This window comes from Carassius auratus, linkage group LG28B (assembly GCF_003368295.1).
Source record: "Carassius auratus strain Wakin linkage group LG28B, ASM336829v1, whole genome shotgun sequence".
Classification (NCBI taxonomy): Eukaryota; Metazoa; Chordata; class Actinopteri; order Cypriniformes; family Cyprinidae; genus Carassius; species Carassius auratus.
The window spans coordinates 4,051,378-4,073,659 of NC_039293.1; the positions used below are offsets into that span (position 1 = coordinate 4,051,378).

At 35.5% G+C, this 22,282-nt stretch overlaps 2 protein-coding genes across 3 annotated transcripts; one reads left to right on the forward strand and one right to left on the reverse strand.

The window, feature by feature from the left end:
- Nucleotides 1–4,199: 4,199 nt before the first annotated feature.
- On the reverse strand, nt 4,200–6,374 carry LOC113067817 (tripartite motif-containing protein 35-like). Its single transcript, XM_026240294.1, has 6 exons — nt 5,930–6,374; nt 5,709–5,804; nt 5,142–5,372; nt 5,045–5,067; nt 4,846–4,967; nt 4,200–4,684 (listed from the first exon to the last, which is right to left on the reverse strand). The coding sequence occupies exons 1-6, from the start codon at nt 6,323–6,325 to the stop codon at nt 4,200–4,202; spliced, it is 1,353 nt and encodes a 450-aa protein (XP_026096079.1). The 5' UTR covers nt 6,326–6,374.
- A 2,001-nt stretch (nt 6,375–8,375) lies between these two features.
- On the forward strand, nt 8,376–13,011 carry LOC113067811 (lipopolysaccharide-induced tumor necrosis factor-alpha factor homolog). 2 transcript variants are annotated; one of them, XM_026240282.1, is made up of 7 exons: nt 8,376–8,460; nt 9,501–9,761; nt 10,341–10,373; nt 10,458–10,490; nt 10,575–10,607; nt 11,417–11,564; nt 12,753–13,008. In XM_026240282.1, exons 2-7 carry the CDS (start codon nt 9,512–9,514, stop codon nt 12,856–12,858), a joined length of 603 nt encoding a protein of 200 aa, XP_026096067.1. In that variant the 5' UTR covers nt 8,376–8,460; nt 9,501–9,511; the 3' UTR covers nt 12,859–13,008. The 2 variants fall into 2 exon arrangements, with proteins under 2 accessions (XP_026096067.1, XP_026096069.1); XM_026240284.1 differs by lacking the exon at nt 10,341–10,373 and having other exon boundaries at nt 12,753–13,011.
- The last annotated feature ends 9,271 nt before the right edge of the window (nt 13,012–22,282 follow it).

Here is a 22,282-nt window from a genome sequence, read left to right on the forward strand (position 1 = left end):
CGAACAATAATCCTTATAATCACTGTTTATTGTTGGTGTATTATCAACAGGTTCTGGCTGTTAGTTTTTCAGGTCATATGCGTTCCAGTGTTTGTTTTGAGTTCAGTCACTCATTTGCCACTAGCTGTAGTGGACTGGTCAATGTTAGAACCAGACACAGCCTTGACAAACCAGTTTCAACACAGCGTCGTTCCACTCTCTATCTCTTTGTCAACATGCCCCCTTTTCTCTCAGTTTTGCCGTCTCTACCCGCATGTTGATGTTGTTTACTGACAACCCATCTCTAAGGGTGCAGGAGGTTACAAACTCTCAATGTCAAAGCAGAGGATCCAGCATGCACTGAAAAAAAAGTGCTTTAAATTGAAATAATTGTAATCAGTTAAGATGTATCAACATCATTATTCCTCCTAGTCTTCAGTAAAATGATTCTGTCAGAACATTTGTTCCCATTTATTTAATGTAATGAAGTAAAATATTTAAAGTGACCAAATTATTGATTCTATGCATGCACATGATTCACATGCTCATTTTTACCTGACCCCCGCAAGCCCGCTAAGTAATAACACACAGCAGCATACTAAGCAGTCATTCCCTAATGATTGAGTTAGAAAATCTCCTACTGTTCAATATTGCCCATTTCTCAAAAACACATACAATAACATTTAAATCTAATATTGAATTTACATTCAACATTCACTCTCGCCATTGATTCCCATGCAAAGCATGCTGGGAATTATGCATCCCCTGGCCAGTTTCAGTTCAAAATCAAAATGATACATCTAGTCCAAACACAAACTGATTACTGTGGGCTGAATGCAAATTAATTATGTTTAATTTGACAAAATGTAAGAGTTGTGCTAGCTTATTTTCTGAAGAAGAATTTTTGTAAGTGCACTCAACTGGTGCTACATGAAACGAAGTCGAATGAAATACAGTAAAACAATATACAAAATACTCCAAAATATAAATGTGTCAAGTACATATAGTAAAACAAATCTAAACAGAAGGAATTTCCCTTTGCTTAATGTCTGTGTGAAGTGTTGTTGTTGGTTAGTCCTGTGGTGACGTGTTGCTGAGTGAAGTAAAGCAGTGAGACTGTGTTGTTCACAACCTAAAGTACTACCAAACAATTTGTCAATCTCAAAAACACTGTAGAAAATCAGATTTTAGAAGTAGTTCACTCAAAAATAAAGGCCTGCTGAAAATGTACTCACTATCACAAGTCATTAATCAGAATAGATTTGAAGAAATTTGGCATTACATCATTCACTCACGAATGGATGCTCTGCAGTGAATGGGTGCCGTCAGAATGAGAGTCCAAACAGCTGATAAAAACACATTTTCTTACAAACATGCAGCTTTTCACTTCAAAAGACATTATCTGATGGACTGTTTGGTCTCTCATTCTGACGGCACCCATTCACTGCAAATATATTTTCAGCAAATTTAGCTTTTTTGGGGGGTGAACTATTCCTTTAAGCATTTTTAAGAATTGTGAATTAATGCAAACAGAAGAGGCTTGTTACATAACTGTGAACATAATTGTTACATAAAGAAAGCGGAAAAAAAAAATCTGAAGCTAACAGACCAATTATCCTGGTCAGTTTGAACTCTTTTAAAGTAATAGTGGAACCGCCCTGCAAGAGAAAACTGCGTTTCGTCACCTGAGCTCTCTGAGCCTCTCTGAGCACACAAAGGCGGATATGGGAGTGAACATAGTTTTCCAGTCTCCTTTAAACCCAGTTGTTTTTAAATTGGCTAATTTAGCGAAGCCCCACTGATAATACAATTTCAAGTACCATTCAGCAAATAAGACTTTTTACCTTCCCTTCATGTGATTTGAAAAGAAATGGGATTGTAGGTTATTTTAGGAAGCTGTTAGCAAATTGCATTTGCCTGAATGGATGGAATCGGAAAACCGCTTGAGCCATCCAACATCTGGCCTTTCCCAAAATCACATTTGGCATTCATTCTCATGCTGAACTTTACCTGAAGGTCAGAAGACCGAATATATGCGTCTCAGGTTTCTGTTTCAGTATTGTAAATAATATCTGATAAATGCTTTTTTGACTCCACTAATCAAAGCAAAAGTTCAAAGACCGTTAATACAAATCGTTCTGAGAAATCATTGCTATTTTCCAAGCAGAGTTTGAACCTATTAATGACAAAGTGCCAAATACCAGGAGGTCATACATCAATAAGCATGTCCATCAAGAGCCGTGGCACTTCCTGGAAACTATTTTCCCCTCATAGGAAATAATCCCATTACATTTTGTCAAGCACTATTTGGTCAGTGCATTAAGGTCTACATACATGTGATTATAATGTTGTGGAAAATGACTGCTGTGAAGAGTTGGAGGATTTTAAAATAGAGCATTATAGAGGGGGAAAAAAAGAACTAAATTACTGAGTGCAACAAGAGGTGGGCGCACTTCAGATGAAGGGACAGGATGCATTTAATCCTGGACTGAACGGTCTGACGTGAAAAACAACAGAAAAAAAAACGAATTTGATCATTTCTGTTTTCATCTCAACAAGAACTGAAACATAACATGCCGCTGTTTTTCCTCAAATAAAACGTATTCAAGCAAGCAAATGTGTTAACATCCAACTGCAAGTCAAAATACACCTCTGTTTACCACACTTACTATTTACACTGTAATGGAGCCTATATAAATGTAAGCAGAAAAAATGTTGTATGTAAACATAACTATCTTTTCATGCACTCAAACAGGCAACATCTGTTTGATTTTATGTTCGTTTTGTATTGTAAGAAAAGTGATGCATTATTTCTGGTGTAAAAAGTTTTAGATGTAGAAAATAAAGACAAAATAAATGTTTTTATTAATTTAAATTATTAAAATAATTCTGTGGTATTGTTGTGTGCCCTTATACTATTTAATTTAATGTTATGCAATGTAATTTAATTTAACATTGTAAGATAAATGCATAATTTATTATGCTGAATTTAACTGAAGGGTTTCAAGTGAGTATTGAAAGCTGTATCTATAATTAATAACTCTGGATTTAATTTAATCTGTGGTATTGTTGTGTGCCCGAATTTAATTTAATTTAATTTAATTTAATTTAATTTAATTTAATTTAATTTAATTTAATTTAATTTAATTTAATTTAATTTAATTTAATTTAAAGTGAGCACTGTAAAGGCCATGCATACTTATAATAAACCTTGGCAGCTCACAGTAATTATCTGACAGTGACATCTAGTGGCCATCAAAAGACTAACTCTCAAAGCAAACATATTTTAGTCAGCTTCTGTCTTTTTTTCCCTCTTAGTGAAGATGAAGAATTCTAACTGTCATTTTCTCAGTTACTTAGTTGCCAGCCACAATTAAAGTAACAAAATCAGAGACAGCAAGGTCGTCAGATGGCCAATGAGTCTACTGACTTCTTATCTCTGACGTCACAACATAGAAACTGAACAATCACTGTCAGACACATTCACTTGATTTCAATGAATTTATGGAAGATGCTTTTCTTCCACAATGTTTACTTTCTATGATAGCTTTTCATCTTTTTGCACAAAGTGGCAGGGCAACTGAATATCAAGCCTGATTATCCTCATGTGCTCATATCATATACACTTCATAATATTCATGCACATTATACAATACTGGATTGAACAGCCGTATCATACAATGTCAGTGTTGTAAACAATGTAAATTCTGTTTCATCTTACAGTATGTAAATGCCATAAAACAATGTTACTGACAGGACTGGAATATATTAATTATGGCTGACAGTGACATCTAGTGGTTAGAAATGCAAACATTTCAATTTATACTAGCATCTATTTTGTATCTAGATTAATATGAATAACAGATACTAACACTGTTGCTGGTAGCTACCATACGTTATTTAATCAGTTTGATCATCAGTGTCACTGAATGGATGATAAGAAGAGGTATAATCCATGTAAGAAGCCTGTTGAGCCACATTATTATAACAAACCGGGAGGAAGTAAACCAAGGGCGCCAGATTAATCACTCACACAATTAATAGCCACCAAGTTTTGGTTAAAAGAGTCCTCTGATGCTTTGATCCTTTAAATTAAAACAACCATAGTTTTGTAGTGCTGATGTTCAGATCAACAGCACTCTTACTTATGTGATATGGATTCAATATTGGAAACATGGTGACTGGAAAAGATGAAAGCTTTGATCCAGCTGTAACTTTTACTACATTTTGAACGGCAAGACTCTGAGAGAGGAAGCGGTTTCGAAGAACGGAAAGACCGTGTCGGTGAAGGTGGTTGTGAATGTGTGTAGACGTGTGTTAGTTACAGGATCGGAGAACAACACCATTCCTCTGTCATAGTCCAGATACACTCTCACACACTCAAGACCCTGTTCAACAGGAAAACCGGACCTTATATAAAGTCCGTACTGCACACTCCACACGTCAGTGTCAAAGAACTCACGTCCCTTCCTTTGGTTCGATGCTGTCGTTACTCCAAGAATCCAGTAGGAATTCCCTTCAACCTCCACGTCCCAGCAGTGTGTTCCCGAGTTAAACCCCTCCGAACCCAGAACACAGGGATAGCTGTCCAATCTCTCTGGATTATCAGGAAGCGGATGTTTGTTCCAGCGGTCTTTCACACTGGTCAGATCATCAGAGAGGACGAGAGATGCATGAGCCGTGTTTGGATCCAGAATCACAGGAGCTGATGAGAAACAGAACAATCAACAGATGCTTTTATTCTGATGTTCATGTAATGATCATGAGTGAACCAAACACAGATTATTATGAATTAAATGTTATGAATATTCCAGGATGTGTCGTGTCCAGTGTATGTTTAAGAGCACAGGTCATCTCCAGACTCACTGTATTGGATGATGTCCCTCATCTTCTTCCAGACTCTGAAGGGAAGGTTTCCTAAGTATCGTGGCACATGAATCAAGGCTCCAGAAGGAGTCTGTGGATCCGGCTCTGATGGGATCTGGACTCTGGAAGAACATTCAGGATCAGGACTGACCTTTGACTTCAGAAGCAGAGAGACCAGAGACACCAGCAGATCACTCACCTTTCCATTGACACTGGAAACTCCTGCAGAACAAACACACCATTGATCAGCAACAACTCAATCAATCAATCAATCAATCAATGATCTGAAGTCAGACCTGTAGAAAGGAGATGTCATTGGCTTCCATCGTCTCCTCTGTGTCTTTGATTGTGTGTGAAAGAGCTGAGATGTGTCTGTTGATCTCCTCCAGCTTCTCCTTCATCATCTGCTTCTTCTGCTCCTCTTCCTCCCTCAGTGCAGTGATTGCATCTTCTTCTTCATCTCTGAGAAACTGATGAAGCTTCTCAAACTGCTGTTTAATCTGACGCTCTGTGTGCTCAGCTTGAGACTGAAATCAATCATATTCTCTTCAATCATCTCATCCAACACACATCACATCATTTACACAAAGGTTTTGTTTTACACCAAGATTTTCAAGATATTTGAGTTGCTATAGACTCCCATTTTCCACTCCTTTGCAACCCAAGTCTTGTGAGCACGTTTCGCCTTCACATTTGCTACAATCTTGACCACTTCCTTCCCTTCAATTGTTCCACTTAGAATGGTTACATGTCGAATACAGAGTTATTGCTTTAATCTTGATTTAAAAAAAAAAGTTTTCTTATTTTTTACACGATACCCCTTGCACTCCCTGTTTAAATAATTGATTAGACCGTTTCCTCACCTTGATGTGTTGAACTGTTTTCTCAAATTCCCCTCTAATGTTCTCTTTGTGTTTAAGTTTCGCTTGTAAGGATTTCAGTGCTATATTTAGCTTCTCCTAGATTTCAAGGAAATGAAAACACAAAACGGATCAGCTGCTGAGAAAACACATGAATATGATAACACATTATATGTGATCGAAAGCTAAGCCTACTCAAATAAAGAAATGTACATTTCTCTTACCTTATATGATGAAACCTCTTCACTGATGGGTCTGAATTTGTGGTTGTCGTGTGTTTGTGAATCTCTACACACTAAACACACCGGTTGTTTGTCCTCCAGACAGAAGAGTTTGAGTTTCTCACCGTGTGAACTGCAGATCCCCTCAGATCCTGACGAACACTTCTCGTTCCTCTCCTTCAGAAACGACTCGCACACGTTTCTTAACACAAGATTAGTTGGAGGATCATCCCTCGAGGATCTTCTCCTGCAGACAGGACACTCCTGAGTGTCCTTGGTTCTCCAGAACCGTTGAAGACACTCTTTACAGAAACTGTGACTACATGATAAAACAACAGGATCCTTGAAGATTTCATAACACACAGGACAGTTAAGTTCTTCCACAAATAGTGAATCCATCTTTACTGTTTCTTCAACAATCTAACCTTTACTTTCACTTTCAGAATGATGCCTTTAAAAAGGAATGACCACGAGACAAGTCAGAGAAAAAGACTTCTCAAAAATCCCTTTTGTAAGGGTTTCACTTCCTTATCAACTAATCACTGATACTTTGTTGCTTTAGTCAAGACAATAGGGTCTGTGTGGCAGAAAAGAGTCAAAATAAGTGTTCCACAGGTCAGAAACCTGAAACGTCAGCATTTCTTCAGGTTAATGTGATTAAAATATATTCAGAGAGAATATATGATGATTAAAAAAAACTCAAGGCACTTTATTTGCTATTATTTGTTATGCAATTTAGCATTAGGTGGTAAAAGCCCTTTCTGAAATGAGATAACTAATAAATCATTGACTCAAATGATTCTTCTAAAACAGTGTTCATGACCTATCCAGTGGATGTGAATGGAAAAAAGTTGTTTATGTAGAAGATTAGCATAGCAAATATACCCAGGCTTACCTAGCTCACTTTACTAGAGAGTCTGTTCATTTCAGAGTGCAGCATGCACATTTATGACTTATTAATAAAGTGTAAGTGGGACTGTAAAATGAACAAACTCTCTCCTACAGTTTAAGTTTAAGCTCAGCAGGACTGTGGCTCTCTGGGAACAGAGTTTGACGTCCCTGGTGAAATCTGTTGTTTGCTCTTTTGCTCCCCTTGCTGCTCAAACTCCTCCATCACAACCCTTTTTCTTCCTGGATTTACTGCTTGTTTCAGGACTATATTCTTTTGGTAGCTCTGATATCTGGTAACCAAATTCAGTGTATTCAAGCTACACAGATACATTGTGATCTTAACTAAGGAAATATTAAAATCAGAAAAGACTTGGTTACGAAACAGGAAATACATAAATAAACACATCACACTTCCTTTATGTTGTTAAAGTCAGTTAAACTTGGCATTGCACTACTGCTTTCATAAATACCGTCACAGAATCAGTATGAAATGTGATGAATGTAAATTATTTCTATTCAGAATTCATATTAACAAAAAAAGCACATCTTGTGTTTATGAGAAAGAGACAGACATGGCTATTCTGTAATACAACGGAAACCTAACAGAACATTAAAAACTAACAGATCTACCCTTATTTATATCAATCCTGTGCAAAAAACACATGAAATAACACTTAATTTCAACATTACTCCAAGCGGCTGAAACAAAGCATGCTGGGAACTAAAAAACAAGCTTGATAAATTGGTCTTCAAACAAATCTAATTATAATTAAACAAATTAAGTCAATTTATCTATCTACACTGAGAAAAAAAAAATATTCTCAAAAAAATATTTTTAAGGTAAGTGCTTGAAATCATTTTATTTTAGCTACATTTAAATAAACAAATTTTGCTGAAAGTTAGTCAACTAAATTTGTTTATTTAAATGTAGCTAAAATAAAATGATTCCAAGCACTTACCTCAAAGAAAAAAACTGAGTATAATTTTTTTCTGTGTATCTAGGCACACAGGCACATAGGTGAAATATGTGAAAATAGTGATACTAATACATATTAAGTCTATAAAAAGATTCATAATACAGTATATTTTTCATAAGATCACTAATTACTGCATTCACTGCTTTTGGCAATTCTATGTCATCAACCAGTTTGTGAATGCAAAGATATTCAAACAACTCTTGCAAAACTAATGGCACGACAAGGCTCAAGAAAACCATACATAGCCTCAAAACATAGGCAGGTCATTTAAAGCCAACATGACTAAAGTAAGACAGAAGAAGCAACTTTAAATCAAAATAAACAACATAAAAGCCAAGAAACAGACGATGCACAAAAATGCGTATGTATGTGTGATAGAGTCCTTCCGGACAAAATTCACTACTATATGCATTTTTTTTTTTTTGGTACCTAACAACATTAACCTAGATCAAGTCTGATGGATTGAATGAATCTATTTAGCCACCAATCTCAGAAGTTGAAGTCGTCATCAGAAGGTTAAAAATCTCCTCCCTTTTTGCTTCCTTTCTTCACCCTCCTCCAGAACTCATACACACCCTTTTCTCCTTTTCCTGAACTCAGTCTCATCTGGTCTCCAAGGACATACAACATCCAATCTCGAGTCTCACTGATCTCTCATTCTTGTAGGTAAGTTGGCAAGGAAGTAGATTGAATCAGTGTGAGAAAGAGACAAAGAGACAGGAGAGAGATATCAAGGCGATCAGATCTAATCTAATGACCAAGAGTTCACAGATATGATAGTGATAATCAATGATTACTATCACTATTGCATTGCCAGTTATTCTTCATATAATTATACATATAGCACAAGTTGCGTTAAAATCGGAAAAGCTCTGTTTCCTGCCTCTGTTTGCGTATTGTTAGTGTGAAGGACAAAAGAGTCACGCTGCTGAATTCTTGGGCAAGTCTAATGGAAGTTGATTCATGACTTTAAAACATGAGAATCTCAGTCTATAAGACTCATTGTTTGGCATCAGAGTCTATTAAAAATGCATATGCAATTAGTTATTTCGTAGCTTGCCTGTCCAACACTAAATGGAAATTGGTTATTGCATTGACGTCAGATCTCTAGAGCACCCAGATCTCTCAAAAACTCATCGTTCTCATTCAGTTCTCCGTCTTTTTTCACTTATAAAATTAATAACACTTAGAAAGTCTCATTTTCTTTATCATTTTCTTTGGGATGCTGATTCTAGAAATAGTGCTCACAACATTTCATAACATGTGGAACAACATTTTAATTGATTATTTGGACTGAGCATCCTCAAATTGGGTAATATTGTATTTTTTAAAGAAAAAAATATATATATTTAAGATGTAATATATCTAACATATTTGTTGTTTGCGATTTAGCAACCTTTCATAATTGTAAATGTAAACTTCTTAAATTACATCTTAAATTCCTGGTATTGAGGTTGCAGTGGAAAATAAAGCTCTGTTTCCATGACTAAAAGGAAAAGCCGTGCAAAATACTTCACAAACAGAGCATTTCCATGTCGGAAAAAAATTTGGATGCACTGTAGAGATTTGAATGAGTCTTGTCAACATTTTTTTGCTGGCATTTGCATTGGGACTCGAGTAGTCCTCACACCTAAAACGCCTGAAAGCCTCACTCTGGACTCTTCCTCTGTGTGCTTCTGTTATGTTCTGCTGTTTTATGGTTTAAGGAGCTTAGACTATGGATAAGGCCGGAGAAGCTGATTTGGATGATCTGGAAACGGTGGAATATCTGGAGGATATGGAGGATATGGAGGATATAGAGGCTATGAAAGCCATCGAAGCTTACGAATCTGCTCCACCCTACCCAGGCCTTCCAGCAGATTACATGGGAAAGGAAAACCCAGGATACAATTCACCTCCATATCCGAACATTAATATGGCATACACCTCATACCCAGAGCCGGGAGTTAATCCAAACTTTCAGGGAGGTACGTTTCTTCTGATAAACCTCAGCTGAATAGGTTGCATGTTCATGTCATTCAGACCTAGAGAGGATTTACTATTCCCTGAAAATGATAGTTAATGTCATCACGTTGTACGTTGACTTTGCTCACACAGGATATAACTTTGTCCCGCAAACACCTTTATTTTAACACATATTTTTACACCTTTTTGAGATTTTCTCCCCACCTTGTTACACTTGTGTTGTTCCTGGTCAAAAATGACTGGCCAATAAGATATTGCTTATAAATGTATTATTATGCAATATTATTTCCAAATAGGTGATAATATAGATTCTGTTATTTAAGACACCAAATGAATGAATGAATGAATGAATGAATGAATGACACAGATAAATGTGAACCTCCATGAATTAAAAATGAGAACAATAAATGTTTTCATGTTGTAAAATTATTATAATAATGCACTCAAATTTTACTCAAAATATCGTCTGAGTCACATGATATGTGGCATGTTGACAGCTGAGGTTAATTATGCTTGTTTGAATTTTGCAAGACATTATGTTCTGTCAGTGACAGCATTTACTTCATAATCTTTTCCTGAAGCTCCCAATCAAGGGATGTATCCTCAAATGAACAGTAAGTAGCGGTTTTTAACTATCAAAGAGAATAATTAATTAATATCAATTATTGCAATGAAACTCTTTTTACATTTTTTCAAAGGTCCAAACCCTGGGATGTATCCTCAAGCTAACCGTAAGTACAGTTTTCAATTATCAATTTAAAATTAAAAGTTAGATAATCCTCAAAATGACTGAATATTCAATACTTTTTCCGAAGGTCCAAACCCAGGGATGTATCCTCAAACTACCAGTAAGTTACAATGTTCAACTATCGACCTCAGACACTCGTTCAATAACAACCAAAAATGACGTTTCTGAAATCATTCACTCACTCTCATGTTGGTATAAACACATTTAACTTTGGTTTAAAAAATTAAGACATTTTTATGAAGCCTGAGAGGGTCTGTCCATCCAAACAAGTCCAGGCAACCAAGACTTGGCTCTAAAAAGGACATAAAGGCATTATAAAACCAATAAAGCAGTTTAATCCAAGTCTTTTGAATACATGTGTTTACTTTATACAATTAATAGATGTAACTTTTATCCACATGCTTTTTAGAGAGATCATATCTCTTCATAAGCCTTGGATTAAACCACTCATAACTCATTTCATAATTCCCTTTGAGATACCTTTCTGACTTTTTAGATCACGTTTTGGTTACTTGGATTTTCAACGATGGGACAGAAAGCTCTCAGGTTTTTTTAAAAATATTTTAATTTGTGTTTTGAAGATCAAATTCTTATTTGTTTGGAAAGATATGAGAGTGGAACAATTATAATTTGTGAAATAACTCCTTAATACTAATACTACACTCCGTTGGAAATCATATGCAAGTTATTCAACTTGAGATCTCAGACTTCAGAAAGCAATTCTGCTGCCTGATTTTCAAATAATGACAGAGAAAAAAATTAAATGGCAAAGCTACTGTTCAGTTTGTTCAGCTGTCAATACAATTTCTCCTAGCAATCAAAAGGAGAAGGATAAATGATGCTACACGACAGCAGAATGGTAGCTTTTCTTTGTATCTGGATCGTGTGTTGTGTTTCTGTGCATTACAGCCGTATCAACCACAGTGATGCTCCCCAGTCTGCGTGATTTACCCGCTCAGACCATGTGCCCTCACTGTAAGCACCAGGTGATCACCATAACAGATCACTACTCTGGACTCATGGCCTGGGTGGCCTGTGGCTGTCTTGCCCTCATCGGGTAAACATTTCCTTAAACTTGACTATTACACACACTTAAAAATAAAGGTTGGTTCCATGAAGTACCTTTAACATCCATAGAACCCTTTCATTACTCAAAAGGTTCTTTATAGTGGAAAAAAAGTTCTTTGAACTAAAGAACACTTAGAACTTTTCTTCACACTAAAAAAAATACAGTATTTTTCGCAATATAAGTCGCCCCTGAGTAGTCGCATCAGTCCAAAAATACGTCATGATGAGGAAAAAAACATGTATAAGTCGCACCGGACTATAAGTCACATTTATTTAGAACCAAGCACCAAGAGAAAACATTACCGTCTACAGCCACGAGAGGGCGCTCTATGTCTTCAGTGTAGACTACAGGAGCACTGAGCAGCATAGAGCGCCCTCTGGCGGCTGGAGACGGTAATGTTTTCTCTCGGTTCATGTCTCTTAGTTAATTTCCCTTGGTTCATGTCAAATTAATTTTGATGAATAAGTTGCACCTGACTATAAGTCGCAGGACCAGCCAAACTATGAAAAAAAGTGCCACTTACAGTCCGGAAAATACGGTAAACAAAAAAAAACTGTTCATTAAAAAAGATTCCAAACCTACTTTGGAGACTTTATTTTTTTAAGTGCCTTCTAAAGGCTAAGTTAAGACTGTTCTGTGCCTGCTTAAAATCTAGTGTAAATATGCAATAGACTAAATAGTGCCAGGTATGACCCACTTCAATCCTTAGTAGTAAAGTATACATTTGTGATTGCTTTGTATATCTGTTTATGCCTCTTCTGAGAGTGTGTAAAGACACCTGAATGCAACTTCAGAAACACTTCTGTGGCACCTTTGCCATTTGAAATAAAATAATTTTTCAAGGTTGTAAAAAAAAGTACATTTTACAATAAAATACTAGTCTTTCTATAAAATAATTTACTTTCTGATTAACTATTAATTGCTTTTTTTGGTAATTAATTGTGAAATGTACTAACAATTTCAGAGTGGAAATTGTTTACACACCACTTTGTTTTCAGTGTAAGCTTGTTGAGTTTCAATGGCACATGTAAATGTAAATATAAAGTTATGTAAATCATATTTTGTCTTGTAATGCTGCAAGCTGACAGCACGAGCCTGAGAGTATAAGAGAAGGGGTGAGTGGAAGTCAGTGGGGCAGACAGTGACTGATTGAGTCGGATGTCTCTTTTTTTTCAGGTGCTGGCCGTGCTGTCTAGCACCTTTCTGGATGGATTCATGTAAAGATGTTGAGCACCGCTGCCCAAACTGCAACAAGATCTTGTCTTTCTACAAGCGCCTGTGATCTGGATTCAAACATGTCCCTCTTGAGCTCAGATTTGAATGGGATCTAATGGGTGTAAGACAAAAGGAAAGTGTCTATGCAACATTACATTCTAACACAGCAGGTGATTTCAAGTAATTTCCCACAAATAATTATCACTTAACCACATGCAACTATTACGACTTGTGTAGTAAGACTATGGTAAGTGTTTACATTGTATGTAATATTTATTACTGTATGAAATAGAATATTTAATAACTGTTTTAAAGCTTTACGTTCAGCTTCTTTCAGAGCTCTGCCTGTAAATGTAGATCACAATCATGTACTGACTTAATATGTTAATGTAACTTTTAAAGCAAACTGAAGTTAACTAACGCAGCTTTGATGTCAGTCTGATGTTAATGTTAATAAATGTGGAACATTTACAAGCTCATAATGTAACACTGTTTTGCAATGGCACCCAGTTCTTTTCACCTCTTAGCATCAACATTTCATTATTAGCCTCTCTTAAATGAAGGGTTACAGGGTTAACAACTGTTATTTTCATTACGTGATGCTTGATAGATGGTTCAAAGAAATTAAACTAGATATAGTGAATTAAACTGTTCCTAGAATGAATTAGTGAACCTTACTGACATGTTTCTATGGCTCAGTGGTGAAGTGCATTTTGTTAGCAGCAAAAAAGGTTGTGGGTTCAATTCCCAGGGAAAAAAAAAAACACTTACTGGTAAAAAATTCTGACTGCTCTGTAAGTCGCTTTGGATAAAAGCGTCTGCTAAATGCATAAATGTATTGAAGTTATCAGCCCAGCAGTCATTTTGATTCTGACCAATTATCTGTTGTTCAGTTTCCTGTCATTTAGACTCTTTTCCCCAGAGAGAATTACAGGGCAGCTTTAATGATTCATTTGATCACATTCACATTATACATTATTAATGTACTTTCACAGAGAAATTAATGAATGTTTCTTGATTTCAGGAGGCTGAAATGCTTTTGTAAATTGTTTTAATTATTGATTTATTTTTTTGTGAAATTGTGGAACTACTGTTAACTTGAATCTAATTTGTACATTTTATTCTGTTAATCCTACAACCAGCGAGAATCATTTATCAGCAGTGTAGTATCTAAAATAATTTTACATTCTATATTAAAAATATATATATATTTTACAACTGTGTGCCTGCAATCTGTACAAGAACCAATAGAGGGCATAATAAACTACTTTAAACAGAATGGAAACAGATTGTTACCATATTCATTTAATTTAATAATATTAATAAAAAATTTAATGTCTCATGTTGTTGTTGCTACAGTGTTGTTACTGTTAACTTAAACTATAATGATTTAAAATATTTTGTTAAAGCGGAAATAAAATACAAATCGGATAAAAAACTAACAGACAAACAAATAGAGATAAAAATATATTTTGCTGTGGCAGATAACAAAATAAATGTTTTAAATTAAATAAGTTGACAGAAGTTGAAGTAACAAAATCACTAGATAAATAAAAGATTCATTATAGAAATATTTAAATAATAAAAGAAACTAAATAAGCACATTACAACATTATTTAAAAAGAGAATTAATTCAAAATATTAATAAATACTAGTAAAATAACAAAAACAAGGCGGCAGATTTTAAACAGGGTTTGTATCACACACACACACACACACACAATAAAACAATACCTTTTGTCTCCAAATAAAGCCAGGTTTTGCTCAGTCTCAGGTTTTGCTCAAAGTTAGACCTAAAGATATTCAGACTTGATTTCTAAAAAAAAAAAAAAAAAAAGAATTTCACTTACATTTCTTTTACATAGTATGATGAGCCCAAAGTGTGTACACAAATGAGAGTGTTTTTCTATTGAACCATGCAGTGCATATACAGACAGCATATTTATTTAATGCAATTCAATAATTAACCACAGTCTGTTATGGTTTATTAAGCCCAATAAGCCATACTGTGATTTCAATATTATTTCAATTAATTGCCTGCCAAGAATGTACGTTGCACAATAAGTGACTACAATTTCAATACTGGCTCTGTAGTGCAACTAACTGTATTAGAATGAATTATAAATTATGATGAGCCTCTCATCAACAGCTTTGAATCTGACTGTTTTCAAATCCCAAACTACAAGGATGGCTAAAAAATGAAGTTATCGTCTTCATTACTGTTCTTTTTCATTATTACCGTGCATAGTCCGCAAGGATGTTTTATCACCCGTTTTGGTGCCCCATAAAACCATTATGATGGAAGGAGTGAAAGAGAAATGGCGAGGAGAGGCTGTGTGTGTGTTTGAGCCGTAAGGGGAATGGTGGCCACCACTCTGCCGCTTGCAATACTAATTAATCAAACTGTGTCAGGCAGAGAGGTGTAGAAAGATGTGAGGTGAGAGAGATTACTGTGCCAGCAGACTCACTCTGCTGAACCCAGTGAACCAGACTCACGCCCACCGAAGCCGTACGAGCTGAAGATGGAGCACAGGTGGCGCTGACACACATAAACAGGTACTGTAGCCCAAGGGAGGACAACAACGTGCCATAGTCCTCCTGTGGCAGATATATTTTTTAAACTTATTTAGCATAGCCTATCTATATTTTAATAAAAGAAAGCTTATTTGGTGTTGATTGTTCCAATAAAATTTTTTAAATCCTTTGAATCTTTTCATGTCATGAAAGGTTCTTTAGAATGAAAACATTATTTAATTATTTAAAAAATGGTTCTTCCATGGCATCAGTATGAAAAACCCCTTTTGGAGATTTTAGAAAGTACAAACAACAGCAACAACTCACATCCGATGTTTTTTTTTTGTTATAGGAGTTTTTCGTTTCATTTATTTTCTCCACACAGACTTCGAAAAGTCTCCATCTTCTCCGATTTTGTTCTTCTGAGAAATAAAATCCAGTACCCCACTCTGTCTCCTCTAGACTTTCAGAAGAAATCTCAAAATGTGCTCAGATTTACCAAGATGATAAAGTCTGCCATCAAAATCAGAGATTACGTCATCATATACTTCGGAAACAAATGTCTATTTGTTTTAAAGCACTAATCACTGTAAGAAATCAATCCATTAAAAAATTAATTACCAGGACATTATACATTAATTTTACAGACATTTCTGTTAACACTAAACCACAGCAAAATGCAGTATACATATTTACTTTAAAACAGCTTTAACTTAGAAATTGCACTAAATTGCACAAATAATTGCAAAAATTGCAGAAAAATCTTATTTTATTATGATTTTCTTTTTTTTTTGTATAGTGCACTTTTGCTTAAATTTTAGGAAAAAACATCTGAGGCAAAGTTACCTATACATGAAACAGAACTATTGAGTCTGCCGAGCTATCGGTGAACAAAAGAGCAATAAACGTTCCTCTAGGTGAGCTCACAGGTGTCCATGCATCTGCTGCACGTGTTCACCGGCAGACAGGTGCTGCAGACTCACCGCGGGGAACAGAAGGGAAAGCACTTCTGACTGATATCCCATCAATGAACATCCATTTGTGTCTCCCGATTCAGAAAATGAATCAAAGGAAAAGCTGGAGGGGGAGACAATCAGGGCTCTGCTTAGAGCTTCAAATCTGTCTGACAAGCCCCACACCACTTCACTCTGTAGGAAAGACAAAGGTAAAAACAGCCCATTTATCTTTCATTAGTGGTGTTATGCATTGCTATTGATATTGCTCCGAGCAAGGATTTGAACACATCTATTTAAAATGATGCATTTTGTGCCAATTTACAAAGCTAGATTGGATGTTCAAGCTATAACGTCAACAACAAAAGATAATGTTTTTTCCCTCCCTTTTAAAGCAAGACACTACAAGTGAAACATTTTTGATCTACTTTGCTTGCATAAGTGCTCATTTTATTACAGTTTATCAGCTCGTGTCTGTATTTAAATTACGATACATACCTTTAAATAGTATTTTCTATAAGTAAAAAAAAGAATAGATATATATATATATTTATATAATTTATTTATTTATTTTTTTTTTTCATGCAAAACCCAAGGAATCCAAAAATCTTTATCTCTGATATTTCAACAAAAATGAAATAAGAAATTTGTACCTGGCTAATTAGATAATTCCTCATTTGTGTCAATTGATTTCAATTAAATGCACATCCTTTAACTCTTATAAGTAAGCAATAATTTTGGCTTCATCCAGGGCTCACATTTCTGTTCTAAAATTAATGCAAATTAGAGCGTATTTAAATAGAAAATACATTTGCATAATTAAACATAACAGTTCAGAAAACTTTTAATACAAAACTATTTTTTTATGTACTGTATGGTACTGGAAAAGTGTGCTGATATCTATTTTTTTTTTTTTTTACCTCACATCTCTAGGGTCTTGCCTTAAGCATTGATCAGCTTATTTATTTTGCTTATACTATTATATTTGCATTTAGTCCTGGGTGTATTGGCTGTATTTTTTTCCAAGGAAGATAAGAAACTACAATGAGGTGAGCCAAAAAATGACTTGCAGTAAGGAAATGAAAGTGACCTGGCACTCCTCTCTTCCATTTTAATAAATATTACATGTCCTTTTCTTCCTCCATCCCTCGCTCTGTCTTTGATGTTAAACCGGACCTTGAAAACAAGGGTCCTTTAAAACAAACGCCTTTCATGCCTGGCTAGTGTCAGATATAATCACTTTATAATCAAGCCTTATTTCATCCCTCAAAGTGTTGCATTGCCTGGGCCTTGCGTGTGGCCAGAGGAGCCCGCTGCTCAAAGAAAGCCCCCCGGGGGACATGAAACACTGCATACAGAGCTGCACTGTTTTAACTGTAACATCCTCACATGTGGGAGGCAGTGACCTTTAGCTTGCTCCTTTCATAGAGAGCGATGAGGGGCAACACAGAGGTCTACTGCAACTGTAAACAACAACCACATATTGATGAAACACACGCATGATACTACCTTTACATGTACTGTACTGTACAGGTGCTGAGATAATATTATGCAAGCACGCATTGTATAGTAATATAGAAAATATATAAATACTACATACTGTATAAAAAAAAAAAGATGCCCTAGGCGAAATCCCTATTGAACCACAGATTGGTTGCAACATTAATTTGTGGAGATTCAGTGCATTGTGAGTGCCACAAATTTGAATGCATTATTTGTAAATTAACTGTTAAGATAAACGTTTTGCACAATTTATTATCTGTAATATCATTGTGTTGCCTCTAGCCCTATGCCCTATGTAACAATCACTAGTAGCTAAGACATTGCAAATAGTTGCACATAAATCACACATAAATTAATTTTATTACTTTTGGATTTGGATACACGTTTACATATTATCAATAGCTACTTTTTCTATTTATTTGTTTTTGTTCAATTGGTTTGTTGTTGTTGCTTGAAACATTGCTTTAAAGTGTCAGTTATTGCTTTATTATTTCCACAACCCTATTAAACCCTTTGTTATCTCAGAAAACATATAAAAGCCTGATCAGTGGCAGAAAAGTAATCAATGCAGCTCCTTAATCCTTTGCTACTCATTGACGTGTGATCTTCCCCTTTAAATAATGTGACGCTGTTCCCATTAAGTGCTGTTAGAAGTGTTTTAACTGATTCAGCATTTCAACACCTCTATAAGGATGCATTATACTCCTTAAATCAGTTTAACAAAGGATGTATTGATCTAATGAATTAGCAAATTTTACTATACTAATATTTTTTAATTGGCTGTTAAAATTGGCTCGCTTATGCCTAAAAACCATTAGCCAATTAAAAAAGAAACTGCAAAAGATTATTAGACAGGACTTCAAAATAGTCCAAACCACAACATATATTAACAATCTCAAATCTCTATTTTGAGGCTCTCTGGATATGGTTTTGTAACCTCATTCAGCCTGCTACTTACTAACATTAGCAAGTAGTAAATCATCGAGCCATTTCATTCTGAGGCAATCTGACCATCCAAACCTAGAGAGATCAAGCCTAAGGGTTTCAAAATCAGATATAATCAGACAAGAGCTCTGAAGAGTAAACAAAGCTGCTTCTATAACCTTGTGGCTCCGACCTTTTTAATGCCTCACTCTGAACCCCATTAAACCAGAAGATTTGATGTGGAAGACTACAGCAAATAGAAGAAGTGAGACAAGAGATAAGTCTGAGATAAATGCAAATACAGCTTGTAATTAAGGGATAATGTAGATTTAGAGATAATATTTGCCTCAGAGATCTGATTTACAGATTTTCATTACATCGTCTATGAACGTTTTACTAAGTCGTGTTGCCAAGTCTGTGGTTGTACAGTTCAGTTGTGCTACCTTTACTCAATAGCCATGTATTGTTTTTCAGTTTGGACGATGAAGCAATCTCCCCTCCCCCCAAAACACAATTTTGGCCGCAGGGGAAACTGTGAGAAAAGTGCTACTGGACTAGATTTGATTTGCAATTGGGCTTGTTTTGTTTCAAAGACCTGGCAACACTTTTACTAACATTTCTAACACAAATAAAAAGAGTAAAAAAATAAAATTCTTTCCTTTTACAATGCACACAACCGAGGGTTCATGTTTTTTAACATAAAAAAAAATGTTTTTCACCATTTTGAAATTCGGGTTGTCATAATTTTTAACCCTTGTTTATGGGATGTTGACCCCAAATTGCATTGTCATTGGTAAAAGTGTGAGATATTGCAGTATTAGGGGCTGTTCACACAGAACAATTCTTTGCATCTAAAAACGTTAGACACAACATTCAGGAATGTTTTTTTTTTTTTTTTTTTAAGTACAGTGCAGAATGTCTCCTCCGCCATGTTGCCATCACATTAAACAGTTGCTTTGCCAACTTACTACTGTAAACCAAAAACCTGGAACACTTGCCCTGGGGGTCTTCTTACTAATCCACTGTTTTGGACCAGTAAGTACTGTACTGAACTTAAAATTCAAAAGTCGTTAGACAAAAGACATCTCTAAACTACTTTTTAACATTGTCCTTATGGTTTTAGGCCTGTGGTAGTTCCCTTGCTGTCTATAGAGGGTCAGAAAGCTCTCGGATTTCATCAAAAACATTTTCATTTGTTTTCCAAAGATGAACGAATGTCTTACAGGTTTGGAAAGACATGAAAGTGAGAAATGAATGATCATTTTAATTTTTGGGTAAAGAATTCCTTTAACACCACTTGCCTTATTATTCATTCATTTTCTGTCTACAATCACAGAAACTTTTAGAAGTGTTAACTGAAGTGAACAACATATTTATTCTTATAGTTATGGTCTAAAAAGTGTTTTCAGTGGTACAGTTTGAAATCTTAATACGCAGGATTAATAAACAGTGTTTAGAATGACCTGGGATTAAGAAATGTAAATAATAATTTAAAAAAAGCTGTTTTGTCAAATGCACAAATACATGTACTCAGTTCAGTCTCTCTTTGAAGGTTTATTGGTGGCCTTCACTCAGGTTCAATAAATGTCAGCTTCACTTTGTTGTTTTGTAGATGCATTCTCAGATTAAGCAGTTTTTGTCCAGGGTGTTAAAACACTGTGTTTATTCAGGCACAACTCACACAGATCAAGGCCGCAGGGAGAGAGACGTGCAGGACAGAGCCAGAGAGAGACAGAATACATTAAACAATCATTAATACCACACTAACTAGCAATAAAGGGAGATGTGATGAGATGAATGGTTTAATAAACACTTCTGAAGGCTTAGGGATTAAGGTTTGATGTTTCTCCTTTTTAATAAAGGGAAATAAAAGCTGTCCAACCCTTCCTAGGGTTTTTGATGCTTTTGAAAGAATGGTATTAATGAGAGAAGCAGATGGGAAAGTGTTTGAAGTGCAAAGCTGGTCGTGATCACGTCACACGGACTCAACAAAATGGAGCTCTTAATTTCTCTCTGCATATTCATGCAGTGTACTGCTTTTGAAATTGATATGTGAATCAGGAAGAGCCCTGGAAATCCCTAAATATGCATCGACACAACCATGAGGAATTAATGTGCAGTTGCAGTGTCTGACAAATGCCTAACAAGTCTTTTGAAACAACATGGTCCCCATCTCGACACTGCAGACTGAACCCAAAGAACACAAAGTCCCAACAAATGCAGTTGAGCTGTGTACTCAACTTATTATAAATATTCATAATAATCCTGGTCATCTAAGAATGTGAAGCAAAAATCAATTACATGAGCTCACATTATCTGTTCATTTCTTTCTTTAATCAAGTAGTCCAGAAGGGGCTCGAATAGAGCTTGCACCCCTTTCATTATTTACATCTACATCTAAGCATTTGTCAAATGCTTATATCCATACCAACTTATGCTGCATTGAAGGCATAGCCTACATTTTGTCAATGCATGCATCTCATGGGGATTAAACCAATAACCTTGCCATTACTAGTGTTTACACTTGAAATAAACAAACTGAATATATGATTTCCCCATACTGTAGAAACGTCTGGATAAACAAATGGCCAAACAAATATAACAGTCTTGGCATTTTAGATTCATGATAATATAACCTAAATGAATGCATTTCCTTGAATGTGTGCAACAAAAATAAATCATGATGCACCAACTAGCATACAAACAGCGGTATTAGCAGTACAGCGGCATACTTGACCCCAAAAGAACTAGTTAATTATAGACCAATCTCAAATCTCCCCTTTCTGTCCAAGATACTAGAAAAGGTAATATCCTCGCAATTATATTCCTTCTTAGAGGAAAATGGTATCTGTGAGGATTTCCATTCAGGATTTAGACCGTATCATAGTACCGAGACTGCTCTCCTCAGAGTTACAAATGACCTGCTCTTATCATCTGATCGTGGTTGTATCTCTCTATTAATGCTATTGGATCTTAGTGTTGCATTCGACACTATTGGCCACAACATTCTTTTGCATAGACTAGAACACTTTGTTGGCATTAATGGAAGTGCATTAGCATGGTTTAAATCATACTTATAAGACCGCCATCAATTCGTAGCAGTGAATGAAGAGGTATGATATCGACAGTATGGAGTACCTCAAGGCTCAGTACTAGGGCCGCTCATGTCTCTATTTGTTTCTCTGTTTTTGACATCCCGTGGTAACTAGGATTTACACAAACTGGATCCAGAACACCAGAGAAGAGATGATGCCAACCCCTCATAGGACCTCAGATGATGCCAACCCTGAGACAACACACAAAACTAACAAATTTTGCTATAAGTTTGATTGCAAAATATAATAATTGCTGTTGATAGTGTTCAATGTCTGTTTGATTACGTCTTTAATTTATTTGTCCATACATCTCTGCCATATGTACATTAACTGACAGTCACCACTGATAAGCTACTACTAAATTGTAGAAACTTCATTTTCTGTAAAGTTGCTTTGCAATGATTTGTATTGTGAAAAGTACTATACAAATAAACTTGAATTGAATATAACAAAACAATTTTGTTTTTCTTTTTATCTCTCTATTTAAATCGGTTCAGATCAT